Source organism: Lissotriton helveticus, chromosome 10 (genome assembly GCF_964261635.1).
Source record: "Lissotriton helveticus chromosome 10, aLisHel1.1, whole genome shotgun sequence".
In the NCBI taxonomy this organism is placed as follows: domain Eukaryota; kingdom Metazoa; phylum Chordata; class Amphibia; order Caudata; family Salamandridae; genus Lissotriton; species Lissotriton helveticus.
Genome location: NC_136071.1, coordinates 769335702 through 769352864, shown reverse-complemented (window position 1 = coordinate 769352864; position 17163 = coordinate 769335702). Strand labels below are relative to the sequence as shown.

Genomic DNA, 17163 nt, shown 5'->3' with positions numbered 1-17163 from the left:
CTAAAGCAAGTCGGTTCTGAAGAACCATTGCCCTAATCGATTGCATCTCCCCTTCTATCAGCATCAAGGACCTTGCAGTACTGGCAGACAGTCTATCTACGACTGTAGCTAACCTCCTGATCTTAATGTCATTCATTATCAATCCTAAGAAAGGGAATGCAGCACCTATTACATCTCCAACTACTTCTGCTGCACCCAGTCCTCGCTTCCATCTAGTTGATATTTCTTTCTTAGGCGTCTCTAAATTCTCAACATGATATATTTTAGGGAAGACAACAGCCAGATAGCATGATCCGTACCAATTATCTGGTAACTTCACATAGGCATATCTTCCACATACAAAATATACATTTGGTATTGCTTGCATCCCTTTCATGAAGTTCTTAGAGTAGTACTCCAATTGAAAAGCATGTTCGCAATTGACTTGTCCTACATAAACGTTTTCATAGTAGGAGTAACTCCTGTGAATGCACAGTTTCCCCCGTTTCTCCTTATCCAAAGCAATTGGACCAATACTTCCTTTTCGTTGTTGTGCCCTTTCCTCCTTGGTCCAATCTGTTTCCCCTTGTCCTGATGCCTTCAATGCCTTCTGCTTTCTGTATCTAGTATCTACCTGTGCTATAAACTTTTTCTCAACTTCTGAAATTTGACAAGTCAGATTGTTGTTTCGAGCATGTGAAGTATCTAACGTTCTCCATGGAATAAACCATTTGTGTAACCTGTCTTCGCTTTTGTAGTAGTCCCATTTGTTCAAATGCTTGAAATTCGGAACCTCTGGCAATGTCGAGTCGAAATTCGAGAAGTAATACTCAAATCCGTCTCGTCCATAAAACATACTTAACAATAAACTGCACGTTATTCCATATGTCAACGGGAGATGATGGTATTTGATACCCTCCTCCACCGAAATTGGTAACTGCATACATACATAGCAGTCCTTTACCTCCATGGCATCAACATATTCATAAAGCAACTTAGCATAAGCATTTGACTTGTAATTCCCCTGTGATTCATCCATGTGTAACCTTTTTACTTCTGCATCTAACAACGCTTTGTCTTTCTCATTGATGTTTCCCTTCTCCTTAACTGTGGTAGTTCTCGGTGTTGACACTCCCCTATCCTCCTTAACTGTGGTTCCATCCCCTTCGTGTCCCTCTAGGAATGAAACAGTTACCACTAAAATTATAAGAGAAACCACTACTCCTAAAAATGTAACAGCTATACATTTTGCCCTGCGGTTCGGGTTGCCAGCCTCCATGTTCTCAAACAGTGTAGTTTTCGACTATCTTCCAGCATTCACTTCCTCTTCTTTTCAAACAAAGTCTTTCTCTCTTGCAATGTCTTTCTTGAAACACTTGGAAGCTTGACAATTTGTTTCCGCAAAACAGTTCAAAGTCCAGTAGAAATAGACAACCCTAGCCCTTCTCCATCCACTAAAATGAAACCCCTATCACTTTTCTTCTTCCACTCGGCGCTAGGTTATCTTGCAACAAGTTTACAATTTCTTTTCAAAAGTCTTATTTTCGTCTGAAGTTATGTATGACTCAAGGAGTGACACTACTTCTTCATAAACGTCCATTCGAAGTATCATTCCCTCAGGTTCTGGACAATTCGTACCACACCATGGAAAGTCAACCTTTTCTAGGATTATTCTCCTTATTTCGCTCAAGACAAGTGGACGGACGAAATTGAGAGTTAGCGTTTTTTCAATTTCTAATCCTGGTACTATCAGTTCTATATCCACAATTACAAAGGGGTCCGTTCTAATCAAGATCACTTTCTTCACTTTTCCAGATCTGCACCCCTTTGAAGACATTCGTAGTATGATCTTAGTCCACAACAATAAGCACTCCTAGCAATTCTACTACTCGTTCCAGCATTTCCAAACGAAGAAGAGTTCCCTCCAATATTGGATATCGTGAACAGCAAACTGGAAACTCAACTGTCTCTAAAAGCAATTTTCTTATTCCACTCAGGAGAGCAGGATGAACGATGTTGAGTGTCAGCAACCTTTCGGTCTCCGCTCCTGGCAGTAGAAACTTTATTTGCACTGTGATGATCGGGTCAGTTCTGATCAGTTCCACTTCCCTGATCCTCCCTGTTCTGTGTCTCCCAGACATCTGCAACAAGGTAGGTCCAATCGGGAGTAGAGTATCTTCTGCTAGGCACTCGCACTCTACTTGATCTTCTAAGACCCTCCTCGGCTTGATCCTGGATATCTTCTTCTGGATCTGAGTCTTCGGATATAGGAGTAAGCGTTTCTTCTTGGGCCGACCTCAAACTTAGCCTTCTTCTTCTTGTTGGCCAAGTGGCAGCTCCAAGCCTTATTCTCCTATTCCTTGTCCTCCCACTTGGTTCTTGATCGCTCCGATACGGATCTGAGTCTGAGTCGTATTCACTTCTGCTCTCTCCTTCAGTTGCGTCTTCTGTCTCACTGCCGTCCTGCCTTCGCTCTTCTTCTGAATCCGATGCGTTCCCAACTTCTTCCGACACCTCCTCAGCTGCCTCAATCCCTTCTTGCGACTCTTCTTCCACTTCCGGGCTTTCGTCTGGGATGGGAGCTGTTCCTTCTAGAGGTGCTGGAACTCTTCTAGTATGGGATGCATGGATCCAATTTGGCAGCCCCCCGCACTTCACCGCGGTGTTCGTGATCAGGATTACCTGAAAGGGCCCACGCCAGCGAACATCTAGGCAGTTCTTCCGGACGTGTTTTTTAACCAGGACCCAGTCCCCTGGGTTCAGGTCATGACACAGGTTCCTCGCTGTTGGAACTTCAGCCGCATGCACCTGAAGGGACACAGAATGGATGGCGTCAGACAGTCCTTTACAATAATCCAAGATCAGATCATCTGTAATATTCAATAGAGCAGTAGTTGGAACTGTAGGAAGTCTCATGGCCCTCCCCATCAGGATCTCGTGGGGAGAGAGACCTGTCCTCCTATCAGGTGTGCTGCGCATGCTCATGAGCACCAATGGAAGAGCATCTGGCCAACTCAAGGATGTGGATGCCACTACTTTAGCCAATCTATTCTTCAAAGTGCCATTCACTTGTTCCACAATTCCTGAAGCTTCTGGTCGATAACTACAATGCAGCTTTTGATCGATATTCAGTGTGGAGCACAACATCTTCACTATTTCGCTGTTAAAATGTTTTCCTCTGTCCGATTCCAAAGAGGCAGGCACCCCGAAGCGCGGTATCAACTCCCTGAGCAACAATTTTGCCACTGTGAGTGTATCGCACCTACGTGTAGGGTATGCCTCAACCCATCTGGAAAATACGCATACAATCACCAACACATACCGAAGGCGATTGACTCTTGGCATTTCAATGAAATCTAGTTGCATTCTATTGAAAGGCCCCCCTGACCTCCCAATGTGACTCAGTGTGACTGGTGTTCGTTTGCCTACGTTCAGTTGTTGGCAGGTAACACATCGCTTACATACTGATTCTGCTGCTATTCTGAATTTCGGGCAATACCAAGTCTGCCTAAAAACTCTCATCATAGCATCCCTTCCTAGATGTACTGGACCATGTATTTCTCTCGCCATGGGATTAGCTAATTCTTCCGGTAACACAGCTCTCCCATCTGCTGAAACCCAAAAATCCATTTCACTTCGCACACAGCCTGCTATTTCCCATGCCTTTTTCTCTTTTTCAGGTGCGTTCTCCTGCATTATTCTTAAATCCTCCCAAGTGTCTACAGTTTCTAACATCATACTTAATTCAGTCTTTTCTTCTGCACCTTCTATTTCCACCTTTGAGAAAGAATAACTTTGTTCCGCACAATAGCGTGCGACTTCATCAGCATATCTATTACCTTGTGACACAAAATCTGTATTCTTAGTATGAGCTACACACTTCACCACTGCAATATCAACAGGACCTTGTAATGCTTCTATCAGCAATCTCACAAATTCTCCATTTCGAATGGGCGAACCAGAGGAGGTCATGTAACCCCTCTGAGACCACAACTGCCCGAAATCATGAACCACACCGAAACCATATTGGCTGTCCGTGTAGATGGTGACTCTCTTTCCATTTCCTGCTATGCAGGCACGAGTTAGGGCAATAATCTCTGCTACCTGTGCGGAATGTACTCCTTCCAGGCAAGCGGCTTCCACAACTCCAGTAATGGTACAAACAGCATAAGCTGCTCTTAACCGACCAGTATCGTCTCTTAAACATGAGCCATCGACAAAGTAAATCTCATCAGGGTCAGACAATGGCTCATCCACTATATCTGGTCTGGGTTTCGTGCATAGTTCAGTCACATCAAGGCAATCGTGGTCTTCACATCCTTCGCCTTCTATTACAGTAGGTAATGGCATCAAAGTAGCAGGATTCAAGACAGAGCATCTCCTGAGAGTCACGTTTTCTGCGGCAAGTATAACTTGCTCATAACGCGTGAGCCTGCTATTGGTCAGATGCTGCGTCTTCGTCCTGGTCATTAACAATTCAACTGAATGTGGTACATACACCACTACTGGATGTCCCATTACAATACTTTCGCTCCTTTCAATGCTGACACCCGTTGCAGCAACGGATTTGAGACATCCGGGCAACGCTGCGGCTACTGGATCTAATGTAGCCGAAAAATATGCAACTGGTCTACGGGCATTACCGTGGGTCTGTGCCAAGACTGACAAAGCACATCCCTCTCTCTCACAGCAATAGAGTGAAAACGACTTTTCATAATCTGGCATTCCCAGAGCCGGAGCACGACATAAATCGTCCCTCAGCTGTAAAAACGCCACCAGACATTCTTCATCCCATGGTACCGGATCACTCACCTCCTTGTGCGTCAGTTTCTGTAAGGGCTTTGCTTTCAGTGAAAAGTTAACTATCCACTGTCGGCAGTAACCCACCATTCCTAGGAACATTCTAACCTCTCTCTGAGTTGTAGGCGCATTCATTTTCATTATCGCCTCAATCCTCTCTGGGGACACCTTACGTTTCCCTTTTTCTAACCTGTGCCCTAGATACTGTACTTCTGTCAGACAATACTGTAACTTGCTCGGAGATACCTTATGTCCATTTTCAGCTAAATGATTCAGTAAGGCAATTGAATCTACTTTACAAGCTTCCTCTGTTTCTGACGCAACAAGTAGGTCATCTATGTACTGTACCAGAACCGAGTTCTGTGGCAGTACTAGATTCTCTAGATTCTTTTTCAACAACTGATTAAAGATGGATGGACTGTCTGTGAATCCTTGTGGAATTCGACACCATGTTAAAACGCGATCTTCCATTTTAAACGCAAAAAGGTACCTGCTCTCTTCATCCAATGGGATTGAAAAGAAAGCCTGACAAAGATCTATCACTGTGAACCATTCTGCTTGACATGGTATTTGAAACAATATCACTGATGGATTCGGTACCACGGGACAACATGAAACGACTATGTTGTTAATCTTTCGTAAATCCTGAACTATCCTAAACTTCCCACTAGGTTTCTGCAAACCCATAATCGGGGAGTTACAAGGACTGCCCACGATTTCCTTCAGTATTCCCTGCTGTATCATTGACTCGATCACAGGCTTTATTCCTGCAATCGTTTCCTGGGACAATTTGTATTGAGGCGTTCTTGGAAACTCAACATTTGGTTTTACCAGAATTTTTACCGGTTCTACCCCTTTAATCAATCCTATATCTTCTCCTGTGAAATCCCACACCTCTGACGCCACTGCATCTCTTAAGTCTTGTGGAAGATCTTCTACAGTCAGAGTAGGATATAGTTCTACACAGAATTTTGAATTGGCCACCTTAAAGGTAGCATCATCGTCGGTAGTCTGTACCTCCACTCCTTGTGGGGTGCAGTATATGGTGCAATTCAATTTGCATAACAAATCCCTACCTAACAGACATACCGGACTCGAGTCACAAACCACAAACTGATGTTCGTTCATGTGGTTTCCAATTTTCACAGACACTGGTTCTGTCAAGGGACTAGTCATTCTTTTATTTGCGACTCCTACCACCTGAATTGTTTCCCCTGACATCGGCAAGTCTGGAACCACCGCTGATCTCAGAGTCGAACGAGTAGCCCCAGTGTCCACTAAGAACGTAGTGGGACACCCTGCCACTTCTGCCTCAACAAATGGCCCTCTCTGATCCACTTCTAGAACTGCCCCGAGGGTACAGTCTTCTTCACTGCTCACCCGTTGTCCTGTCAATGGATCAATGTAATAACATTTTTCTTCCTCGATAAACAGAGGCATTTGTTTAAAGACCTTTCCTCCAGCTGCTATCTTCGGTGGCTGTGGGAATTGGGCCCGTGGAGCCGAAGTCCCCCCTTTGGCCACCTTACTGCTTGGGACTGTCACTTTTTGCACTGTGTCTTCCTGGACCTGCTCTTCTACTTCTTGCTCTCCGTTTTCAGGGTTAAAGGGACACTCGCGTCGCCAATGCCCCACCTGGTGACATAGATGACACTTTGTCGTTTTCTTTAAAGTGGCAAAGTCTATCCTAGGTCTCTGCCCTTCTTCATTATCTTTGTTCTGACCATTTGGTTTTCGTCCCATCCCCTGCTTCTGCTGGCCACCCTTCCCAGCGGACTGCATTTGCACCACCATCAATTTCTCCTTTAGATTCTTGGCTTTAGAATCTATCTCGTCACTGCAGTACCTCGCATATCGTAAAATCTCATCTAGTGGTTTGTTCTGCCAACAGATTAAATGTTGCTGTATCATCAAACAAATATCAGGTCTCAACCCCAATACAAACTTTGACACGAACTGCCCTATGTCTTTGGGATCCATTACATCTAGTCCACTGTATTGCTTGAATGTTTTCAACAATCTTTCATAAAACTCGTGAACTGTCTCCTTGGGTTCCTGCCTTGTTCGATCTATTTTTACCCAATCTATATCCTGTGGTGGTACCTTATCTTTCAGCCATGCTATTACCCTTTCATACTTTCGCATGACTATCTCAGCTGGTCCATTAGTTCGAACATCTCTCAATGGTTCAGCATTTGGCCATTCGACACTAGTCTTACAAGGGGTCCACAAATCAGATGGGACCACGATGTCAAACAACGTGTTCAAATCTATCCACAATACTTTCGAAATTTTAACAAACCTCTCTACCTGCTTATACCATTCGACTGGGTTGTCCCGCAACTTCGGGAATGAGTTGGTAAATGCGGCTAAGTCTCCTCTACTCCAGGGCACATGTACATAATTTCCATTTGATATTTCTCGTAAAGGGAATGCCTCCATCTGCATTACCCTTCCCTCAGGGGTCATCACATTTGTACTTCGCCTAACTGTGCCCTTTTTCGACCACCTTTCTTCCCATTTATCCAGTTCTCTCCACACTCTTATCCCTGTTACCAGCTCTCTTATGTGTGTTTTTAATCCAGCAGTTCTCTTCTCATCTAGATCTTGGTCTGCGTACTGTAATCTGTGGTTACTCTGTAATGCCCTTGTCCTAGACAAATCCACGGCATACTTGTCTGCCAAATCGGTCAGTTTTTCATGAACCGCTCTAGCTTTCCTAGTAATATCCTTTGCCATGAACAATAACTCATCCTGTTCATACAATTCTATCCTCTCCAAAGGCAATGTTCCATCTATTATCTCATCTACATCTGATTTTAAACTGGTAACATCAAGCCTTTTTGCCTTTATTTCAGCTTTCAAGACACTCAATTTAGCTCCTCCATCCGCATCTCTCCCATCCCAGCTCCGAGATCTACGTTTAGGTATTGGTGAATTATAGGGAGTCCTCCCCTGTTCCCATCTCTCTAAGTCCCATGCCTTTCCGTCTTCTCGGGGTGGGTGGTGAAACACTCCTTCACGCCTCCCAGCCTCCCTCTCTCCATCCTGGCTAGTTTCACGGGATTGAGGATAAGAGGTTCTATTACTCCCTCTTTCTTCCCTACTTCCCTGTGCTTCCTGAGTATTCGAGGCGTGGCGGGACCTATCGCTGTTCTCCTTTCTCCAATGTTGAACGTCTTCCCCAAGCGTATGATGAAGGCACCTAAACCTATTCTGAAAATTCCGTACCGCCTCATCTCCTCCGTTCCCCCAGAGACGGGACATTTCCTCACATTCTACAATCCTAGTATTTTGTTCCGACTGTTCTCTCTGATTTGTAGGACCTGCATCCCCTCTATTCTCTTGACTTTGGCCTTCCCGGCCCTGACTGCTTTCGCTGGCCCCACAATGAGATACAGTCCCGTTACCCCTGCTTTCCCACTCTGATTCTGTTCTTGTCCTGTTACTCGGAGATACTATGGACCCGTCCCATTCCCGCAAATCAGCTCTTAACTCTGAAAAAGATCTTGGCCGCGGTCCCCTTAGATCCATTGGTCCTCTCGGACCTCCCTGTTCTGAATTGGGACCGACAGTTGTGTCTAATGGGGTGTTCCACGTTACCGAACCTGGTAATTGTTTCCATGCATTCGTCACATTATTCCTCCTTTCCATCTCAATCCTTTCCCTATCCAATTGCCTTTGTTGTTCCCCTCTATCTCTCTCAGAATTATAGATCGAAACTATGGGTCCTATGGTAACAGGCACTTGAAGAGCGTCTGGCAATCCCACAGACTCAACCCTTTCTGTGGTTGGCGTTTTCTGCACCACAAACCTTCCCACTACACTCTGTACAGTGTTGTTTGGAGGTGTTTCTCCGCCTTTGCTAGGTGTCCATTCCGATATAGGGAGTGGTGTATACCCCTCTATCTCATTCCCATCTTCCCTTGCGAGCCCTCTATCTTCTATCAATCCCACTCTCGGAGGTGGTCTATCCATCAACCATCTGTTTATCAGATTGTCCTCCGACTCGCTTTCCTCGTCTTCTTCCATGAGGTTTCCTCCTCCTGACACCTCCCTCATCGGATACATTTTCTCCACCTCAATAGCCTGTACCCTCCAACGCTTTTCCTCCTCATCCCATTTGGAATCTCGCACTGCCCTTACCGATCGCGTCAGCCTTTGTTGACGCCTGTTCAAATTTCGGTCGTGTGCAGCCTTAATCCATGCATTAAGAGCCTCAAACTGTGTTGGTCTAGGTGAAGGTTTCAATGAGGACATGGTTGCTTTTAGCCGATGTAACACCTCTAACTTAAACGTTCCATACTTCGGGAACTGCATTTCCTCATTTCCTTCCGTAAGCTTATTCCAAGCCCCAATCCACAATATCGTATGCAGCCCAACATTCGTTGCCATATAATGAGCTGGCGTACCCTCTGGGGGAGCCTCTTCCCCGTAATAATGTTCACTTCGTTTACGTTTAAAAATCCCTTTCAAACACTTAAAACACTTCATGATTTCTCTTGTCTCCGCGTTTGTTTACTTCCTGATGATATTCCACCAATCTCGGCGCCGTTCTCACTAACTGGCCTATCCGTACGCGGCTTTCCTCCGACGTCACTCTAGCCGCCCAACCAGAGCGCGGCTCTAGCTAACGTCACACCAACCGCTCAATCAGAGCGCGGCTCTAGCCGACGTCACCCGTCCCCCTTCGCAGCAGTTCCCCTCTTTTCTCAGCTCGTCTCCTCGGTCATGCACGCATCCCATTCATACACTGAAAAATGATTACTTCCGTCCAAGCGATCACCTTTCTTTGACTGTACGCCCACAGTCTTTCTGTAGTTGTCACCCTAACTTGGCGAAATGTCTTTCCGTTTACTTCCAGACACTCGCCTTCTCCGATAGGTTACTCACACGCAGTAACTTTCGACCAGCGTCCGTTACTCATACACTCACTCTTACACTCCCCCTATCTTGGATCCACGGCGGTCAATGGTACCTCGTGACCTCCGTACTATGGTCGACAACTACCCTGGATGTTCGATACACCCAAAACCACTTAAGCTCTGGCCTGAACTTAAGATTTCACCAGTTCACCCGTTTACCAGGTTACCAGTTTACCAGGTTGCGCGCGCTCACAACCTTCTCTCTTTCACACTACAGGCATTCAACTCCGCAAGACATTACAATACAAATACAACACAAAACACCGCAATCTGTTCACGCATGACCCTTTTTATACTCACTCTCCGATACTGCTGCTTTTCTCGCACCGTCTGCACCTTTCGGCACACAATTCTTCCGCTGCTCGTCTCTCGACGTCTCGGGCCTTGGGGTAAACTAACCTCTCTAGATTACCTTCCTCAAGAAGATAACCATCCTCTGCTACCAACTGCTAACGCGGGATTACTGGTTACTAATTATCTTGCCAAATCCCTTCTTCCTGTCGACTGAATCGTTGGTACCTGTCTTGAGTAAAAGGTAATCTCGAGGTAAACAATCAATTTAAGAACTTACACCACTCTAAATGACCACTGACCAAAATTAAGTTTTAAAGATTTAATATAAAGTCAAAGATAACTGAAGATACAAACTTCTCAAAATGAGATTCAAAAGGTATATCGGAATCACTATGAACATGAACTTCTTGAATAGTCTGAGTCTGAAGAACAAAATAATAAGTACAAGTTCGAATACCATCAGGGTTGCTAAAATGGATACAAGTTGCAACCTCAAAGTCATTACAGAAAAGAAAATTAAGGTTAGTCTGTCCCTACACTATACTAAATGACATCCCTACTTAACAAGATCTTAACCCTCTAGGTGTCAGCCGTGGTGACTTCCTAAGAAGATCACGCACTTCTCTTTGTCTCTTCTCAGATAATGGGTCTCTCCTGATCAGCCTATCTGCCTACCCATCCGCTTCCTTAGGCTCCCAAAATCATCTGCTCTGCTCTCCTCCCGGGTCACTTTCCCTAATACCAAATCACATTTCCAATAGAAACGCCCCTTGGGACGCCCCTCACGTGGTACATCTTTCCGCGGCAAACTCCATGATGGTACTCTTGAAGACCCTCGTTAAAGTTGACCTTGGTTCCCAGGCAGCTTCTTCCGTGCGCTGATACCCCCTGAAATTCCTGGAAACTCCTACAGGCCTGCGCAAGGCGCCACTGAACAAAGTCCCTTTCATTCGAGCTGATTAGGACCCTCGCACCTGCATGCAGCTCTTCCTGCAGTGGGCCTCAAATTCCAGACTTCACCATATCTTAGGCCATAAAACACTCTCAGAGCTTCATACTGGACACCTCACGACCTCTCCTCTAACGAGCACATGACGATTTAAACTTCATGACATTATCGGCTCTGGCCTACTTGATTTACATGCAGCAGGTTCCTGCACTCTTAAAACGTTAACTTGATTTAAACAGCAAACATTCTTAACTAGCATACGTTTCTAAAATAACACATCTATAAAGCATATACTTTTAACCCTAAATTCAATAGTACATTTTGAAAGAACCATGTCAACCTTGTCTCACATTATTTTAGCAGCACGTTTAGATTTGCTTGTGAATTGCCATGAGGCCTACACAAAATACTGGGTTTTAAAGTTACATTCAACTCTTACATTATTCCTGTAACATGAGAACATGAGGTTTTCATATTCATCCCAAACATTTCTACATTAGTCTCACACAGTTATGATTATCGTTACTCTACTTAAACATTCTATGCATTTCACCACTGAATAAAAGACACTCTGTGTATTTCACTTCTAAATATAAACACTCTGGTGCAAAGTACATGTGAACTAACTACGTGCTTGTAAGTATGGCATACTTATACATTTTTTTTCCAAACTCGTGCTCTCTCAAAACAATTGCACCCGTGGATGAAATGGTACCTCTTCAAGTGTTAAACCACACAGACATACCTTCCTTTCGAGGCTGCCACGACCTCCGGAATGGCTCTTTTTATGGAAGCCGGGAGTGGTGGACCATCGGGAAGGATTCTTGCGTGACGTCTCCTCGGCTGTAAAATTTGATTCGCTGTTGGAGGTCGGTAAACCGATCAAGGCAGGGTCACTACTTCGACGCACGTGCAGTGGCATATCTTAAAAAAACAAAGGACGGCACAAATGAACTGTTTTGCAAGGACATTTCTTAGACATATCACAGTGCATTTTTATCCCAGCTAGCATTTTTTTTCTTAAAGTCTAGCACAGATGGCAGTGTTTATTACATACGAAAAAGATACTACATGTTGAATTCATTACTACAGATGGACCTATAACTGGCATCACCCTTGAAAGAAGCCAAGATGTTCATAGTGGATTTCTACCTCTGGACCTAACCAGGAGCAGATTTCTTCCATTTTTATTAAAACTCATTCGTGGGCACCAAAAAGCTTTGGAAACTAAGACTAACGGGAAGTGTGTACAATTTTAAATGTAATATGGAAAAAACACATTGGAAAAACTGTTAATGAAGCATTACATTAGAAATAAGGTAGAAAAACTGGTATCTAAATGAGCAACGTATAATATTTAAAGATCGACCGCCATGGCGATCAAAATGTATGTAACACAATGGAAATTCGATTTTTTTGCTACACAATGCATGGCACAACAGAAGAATAAACAGGTTTAGTGTGTGATTAATTAAAACCTTAATATAACACATTGGACCTGAATTTAAAGGCCAGCAGTAATTTCTGTGGTTGGTAAGCAAATAGTGACTCAACCTGTAGTTAGTATAACTATAACTCGCACATGCTGTGATGGGATTAGAGCAACTAGTCCTGGAGTTTCAGAGACTGAGTAGGACATTTTGATGAAACTGCATTCATCAAGTTTCCTGCACAATACTGAAATGTTAAAGGTGACCCCAGTACACACCAAGTATTTCCACCACTGCACTACACACGGGCACACACCCGCTTTCAGTACCAGGGACCTACATATCAATAGTGCAACATGTGCAGTGGCACCGGGACCCGGCTATCGGCGGGAACCACATCACCTCAGTTACAGCAGTTGTATTTTTTAACTGTAAAACAATCGGAATTTCGCCCATTTTCTTTGCTTGCTTTAGGCCCCATGACACCCATACTACGCCACTGCCCTAACCACGTGTTAGAAAGGTGTACACATTACTGCTGTGAAAAGGTGGAATAGAGGTCGGCTTCCAGTGGAAATTAAAACAATCTTTTTTTTTTTTTTTTTAGAATTTGGAGTACAATAATAGTATGTTTGTTTATATGAATGTCATTCTGCATCCGGTCAGCTCAAATGGTAACAAACTCTAAAAATGATGCAGAGTATTGTTGTAGCGTAAACAGCGATTTATAAAAGCTGGTGTGATAAACCTCGGTGTTTATGTTACTCCGTTATCAGGGGTGTGCAGAAGGCCACCTTCTTAAAAGTCCTAATTTGAGGCATTCCTCTATTTAAGCAAAGGACTCAGACACGTTGCAAACCGAATAGGATCATGGACTGACTACAGCAGAATGAGTGGATCAGCTGTTTTTCAGAAATAAACTACATTTAAAAAGAGGTATTTTTGGGGAAAAATAAAGAAAATGCGCGGTCCCTTACTGGAAACTCGTCAAATGTAACTTATTCTTTTACCGTCCAGCATTTTTCTGTTTTGGAATAGAGGTCTTTCCTGCTGTTTGAGAGGATTCGGTCCCAATGGAGGCCCAGATTTAAACGCATCTGAGATGGCTCCCCACTGGGGCCGAAAAGATGTAGGTAGGTATTGCCCTTAGATAATAATTAATATCAGTTTTGGGCCGCGTTTGACTTCAAGGAAAAAATTATCATAAAAAGGATAACAAGCTGTTACTCTATGTCACGTGTACATTCTTCATTAGATTTTACTAGTTGTGTCTCAGTACCAGTAATCTGAATGTATTTACTTCTTGATTTATTTAGAGTTTTCATACAGCGCTATTGGTCTTCTCTGGTTACTTCACAGCATTAGGTGAAATACAGAAAAATGGAAGTTGGAGTATAATCAGTGGGTAGGGGAGGGCTGTTCTGGTCTTCTGGTGCTCTTTAATGTTCCAGAGAGGTGTGGGGTTTCGTGAAAAGCATGATGAAACAGTTCAGTCTTAGGGCTTTTCTGAAAAGATCATACATCGGTTTAGCTCCGAAGAATTTACTTATGAACTCTCATTAGGATACAGAGTATGCCATCGCTAAGTACAGATTTCTTTTGGGCACATATGGAGTGGCCATGGATGACGATTAACCAAAATTCCTAGGCTAGATGAAGTGACATCACACACCATTGGTTTTTAGAACATCACAGGAATTGACTTCATATGACTTTTGACCCTGATTCTTGCTAGGATGCCATGTCACATTACTCTGATGACCTCACAATAAGGGAAACTGCTGACGGTCCATCATAACTACATGATTTATACAACATAAAAGAACAGATAAATGTCTATTTTAGATACCAACTATGTAAGGGGTCTGTGAAAATGATGGGGCATAATATTGCCCTCAATAGTCGGTAGAAAGAAGAGCAAATGAAAGGACCTCTTCTTGAGGATCTTGGGGGAAGACTCTTCTTCCCCTGGGAAAATGTTTAAAAAAATTGTTCATTAAGCACATTTTCACATAAATTAACAAAAGCGTCATAGCCTCTAAAACACTCTAAAATATGAAAAGCTAATAACATCCGAACATCCCCAGGAGTTGACACCATTTTGCTTTTCAAAATGTGCTATTGGTGCCACCTTATGCCAAATAAAAAATGCTAGTGTGAGAATGGTGCCTTTAATGTTGTTAATGTCCCATTGGGTGATCACTGTCTAAAATTACCTCAGTATGTCTGGGACAGTATAGTGTCATGGTTACATTCTCAGATAGACAATAGCTGTCCTCCATTATGCTGAGAAATACCTCCCATTTGCTAGCATCAGCAACAACTTGTCATGAGTGCAGCCTATGTCAAGAATTACCTCTAGTATGCCAATATCAGTACTTTACCATGGGTGCCCGTTATGCCTAAAATTACCCCAAAGGATCCTAGCATAAGTACTTGCCATTAGCACCTTCAGTATGCCAAGGCCAACATCAGACTTGCAAGCACAACTCACCCTTGCTCACACTCAATTTCACTCATACTCATTTTCTCTTGCACTCATCCATTCTGACTCACTGTTTTGCACTCAGGTGCTTTTCGACCAAGTGAGGGGTACGCTAAATTAAGAGTACAGGAGTACTAAGTATTGTGGCCCATACACATTCAAAATCCTGATTTGTTTACATCCTATGTTTATACACAAAAATATTTTTAATAGATTAATTGGGCCTGGGTATAAAAAATATTCCGTATAATGTTTGAGCAGACTCCACACACAAGAATTAGTTGATATATGGCACTATCGCCATGGGCCATGGTGAACTTAAGGGCCCCATTCGCCTTGCACACTGAGAGGAGGAGGAGTCAAAATATAATGTATATACAGTGTGGAATGTTGTAGCTGGAATACCCATTCAAAATGTGATCCAATATAGAAGTAGTTCCCCATATTGGAAGCCATGGATTGCCAAAGAATAGCCTAATGATAAAAATGTGATCAATGTTGCAATCGGTCGTAGTTCAGAACATGAGTCACTCAGCTTTTGAAGAATTATTTTATATAAGCTACAAAGTATCAGCAAACAACACATAACCAAGAAAACACCAATATTAAAAGTGACAGATGAATCAATTAACTCTAATCCTATTTAATGTTGAATTCAAATGACTGAAGTCCACGAAAGAAAAAGAAAGTAGAAAGGGCTCAATTTGGTAGGGTTTCTTCAAACGTATGAAAATAAATTAATAGTGCAATTTTCAGAACAATGGTATTACTCCGACTGGAACCTTACCAGAATGGTGAAAAAATGACATTGCTTCCTCAATCAAGTACAGATTTCTGTCAATAACTTATGATCAATCAAAAGTCGAATTTGAACTTGATTATGGAGTACAAAGCTAGGACATAACCCTAGATTGATGTTACACAGCACTAACGTTATGTAATGCTTCTAGATGTTACTGACCAATTGTACAGTATTCGGATTTATTTTGCGCCTTCATGTACAGTATGTAGCTTCACATAGAGTTTGCAAGTTCAGTCGATTAAATATTGGACTAAAGAAGTGTCTCCATAAATCAATGCAGAACAAGCTGTGGTACACGCAAGCCATATTGACTTAACATCTTTGCTGGTGCCTTGCCTTAGACTCACTTCTAGGTTCTCTCAGCTGAAATCAGTAACTTCATATTTATTCAGGTAATTGTACATCTAGTATTGCACAATTTTATATTCACCAATAATAAATCAGTCGGAAAAAAATGTTAAACAATGTGTAAAGCATAAAGACGAATAGAAATTGTGAAACAAAATCAGACTTTCTTTCGTTTACTATAGATCTTATCTTGAATGATTGTCTCTCTCGGAATTCTCAGGTGACCACACATAAAAATACCATTAGCTACATGCTTTTGCAATCTCGGTAACTTTAGGTCTGGCAGTGAGTTCCTATGCCAAGTACATTTAATCTTTCGAACACTCGTCATCACGTCCCCATGAGGTCAACAAACACATTTGGGAAGTAGCGGAGCAGAAAGAGAAACCTTGCTGCTCCGTTTCTTCCAAGCACTTGTCTAATCCGATTGTGAGAACCCCAAAGGCATAGTCTAACCCGATTATGTTACCTGCAGGACATGCATTTAATTAAAAAACACTAATCTTGAAAAACATTTTTAATACAACGTTAGCACAGCAGGAGTGCCCAAACCATCTTGCCATAAACAAAGCTGAATCAGATTTGTTTTGAAACACCCGGACCCTTGCCTGCTTATCGCTTTATTGATGTCATTTGTCCATTAAAATTATAATACCGAGACAATTGTATTGTTTTATTCTCTCCATTTTGGGTTAAGGGTTTGAAATCAAACAGCTCTTTTTCTGAAAAGATTTAGATCTAGTTTTTTTTTACGTAGGCTCTGCCACCTGCAATCCACTGCAATGTTCACATGTTGTTGGGATTAGTCCTATGCTCTCATGAAACTGTTGAACCTTTTTCACCAATTTCTTGAGTTAAGTGTGATTATTACAGTGAGTCTATGTGCAATGAAATGTGCCATATCTTATGCGACAAGGTGCTTTTTTGTATTTTTTTATTAGCAGTTTTTTTTAAATTAATCACAGGAACAATAATGATAATAGCATTCAACATGTAACAATTCATAGTAGAGAAATGAATACATTATAAGCCAGTCAGTCAGTAAAAGCTTTTATTTCGGTTAAGAACCATAAAAAGACAATTTACAATTTCATAGTCTGATTTAAAAAGGACAAGTTAAAAACAATTTAAAAAATTCACAATCAAAACTG

The 17163-nt window shown here is 42.6% G+C and overlaps 1 protein-coding gene across 7 annotated transcripts in view; it reads right to left on the bottom strand.

The window, feature by feature from the left end:
- PARD3 (par-3 family cell polarity regulator) overlaps positions 1 to 17163 on the bottom strand; it is a 1362300-nt gene that overhangs the window by 849726 nt on the left and 495411 nt on the right. For all 7 annotated transcript variants that reach the window (XM_078663327.1, XM_078663329.1, XM_078663332.1 and 4 more), the window contains exon 4: positions 11693 to 11871. In XM_078663327.1, the coding sequence (XP_078519453.1) occupies positions 11693 to 11871 (179 nt within the window). The remainder of the gene's footprint in view (positions 1 to 11692; positions 11872 to 17163) is intronic.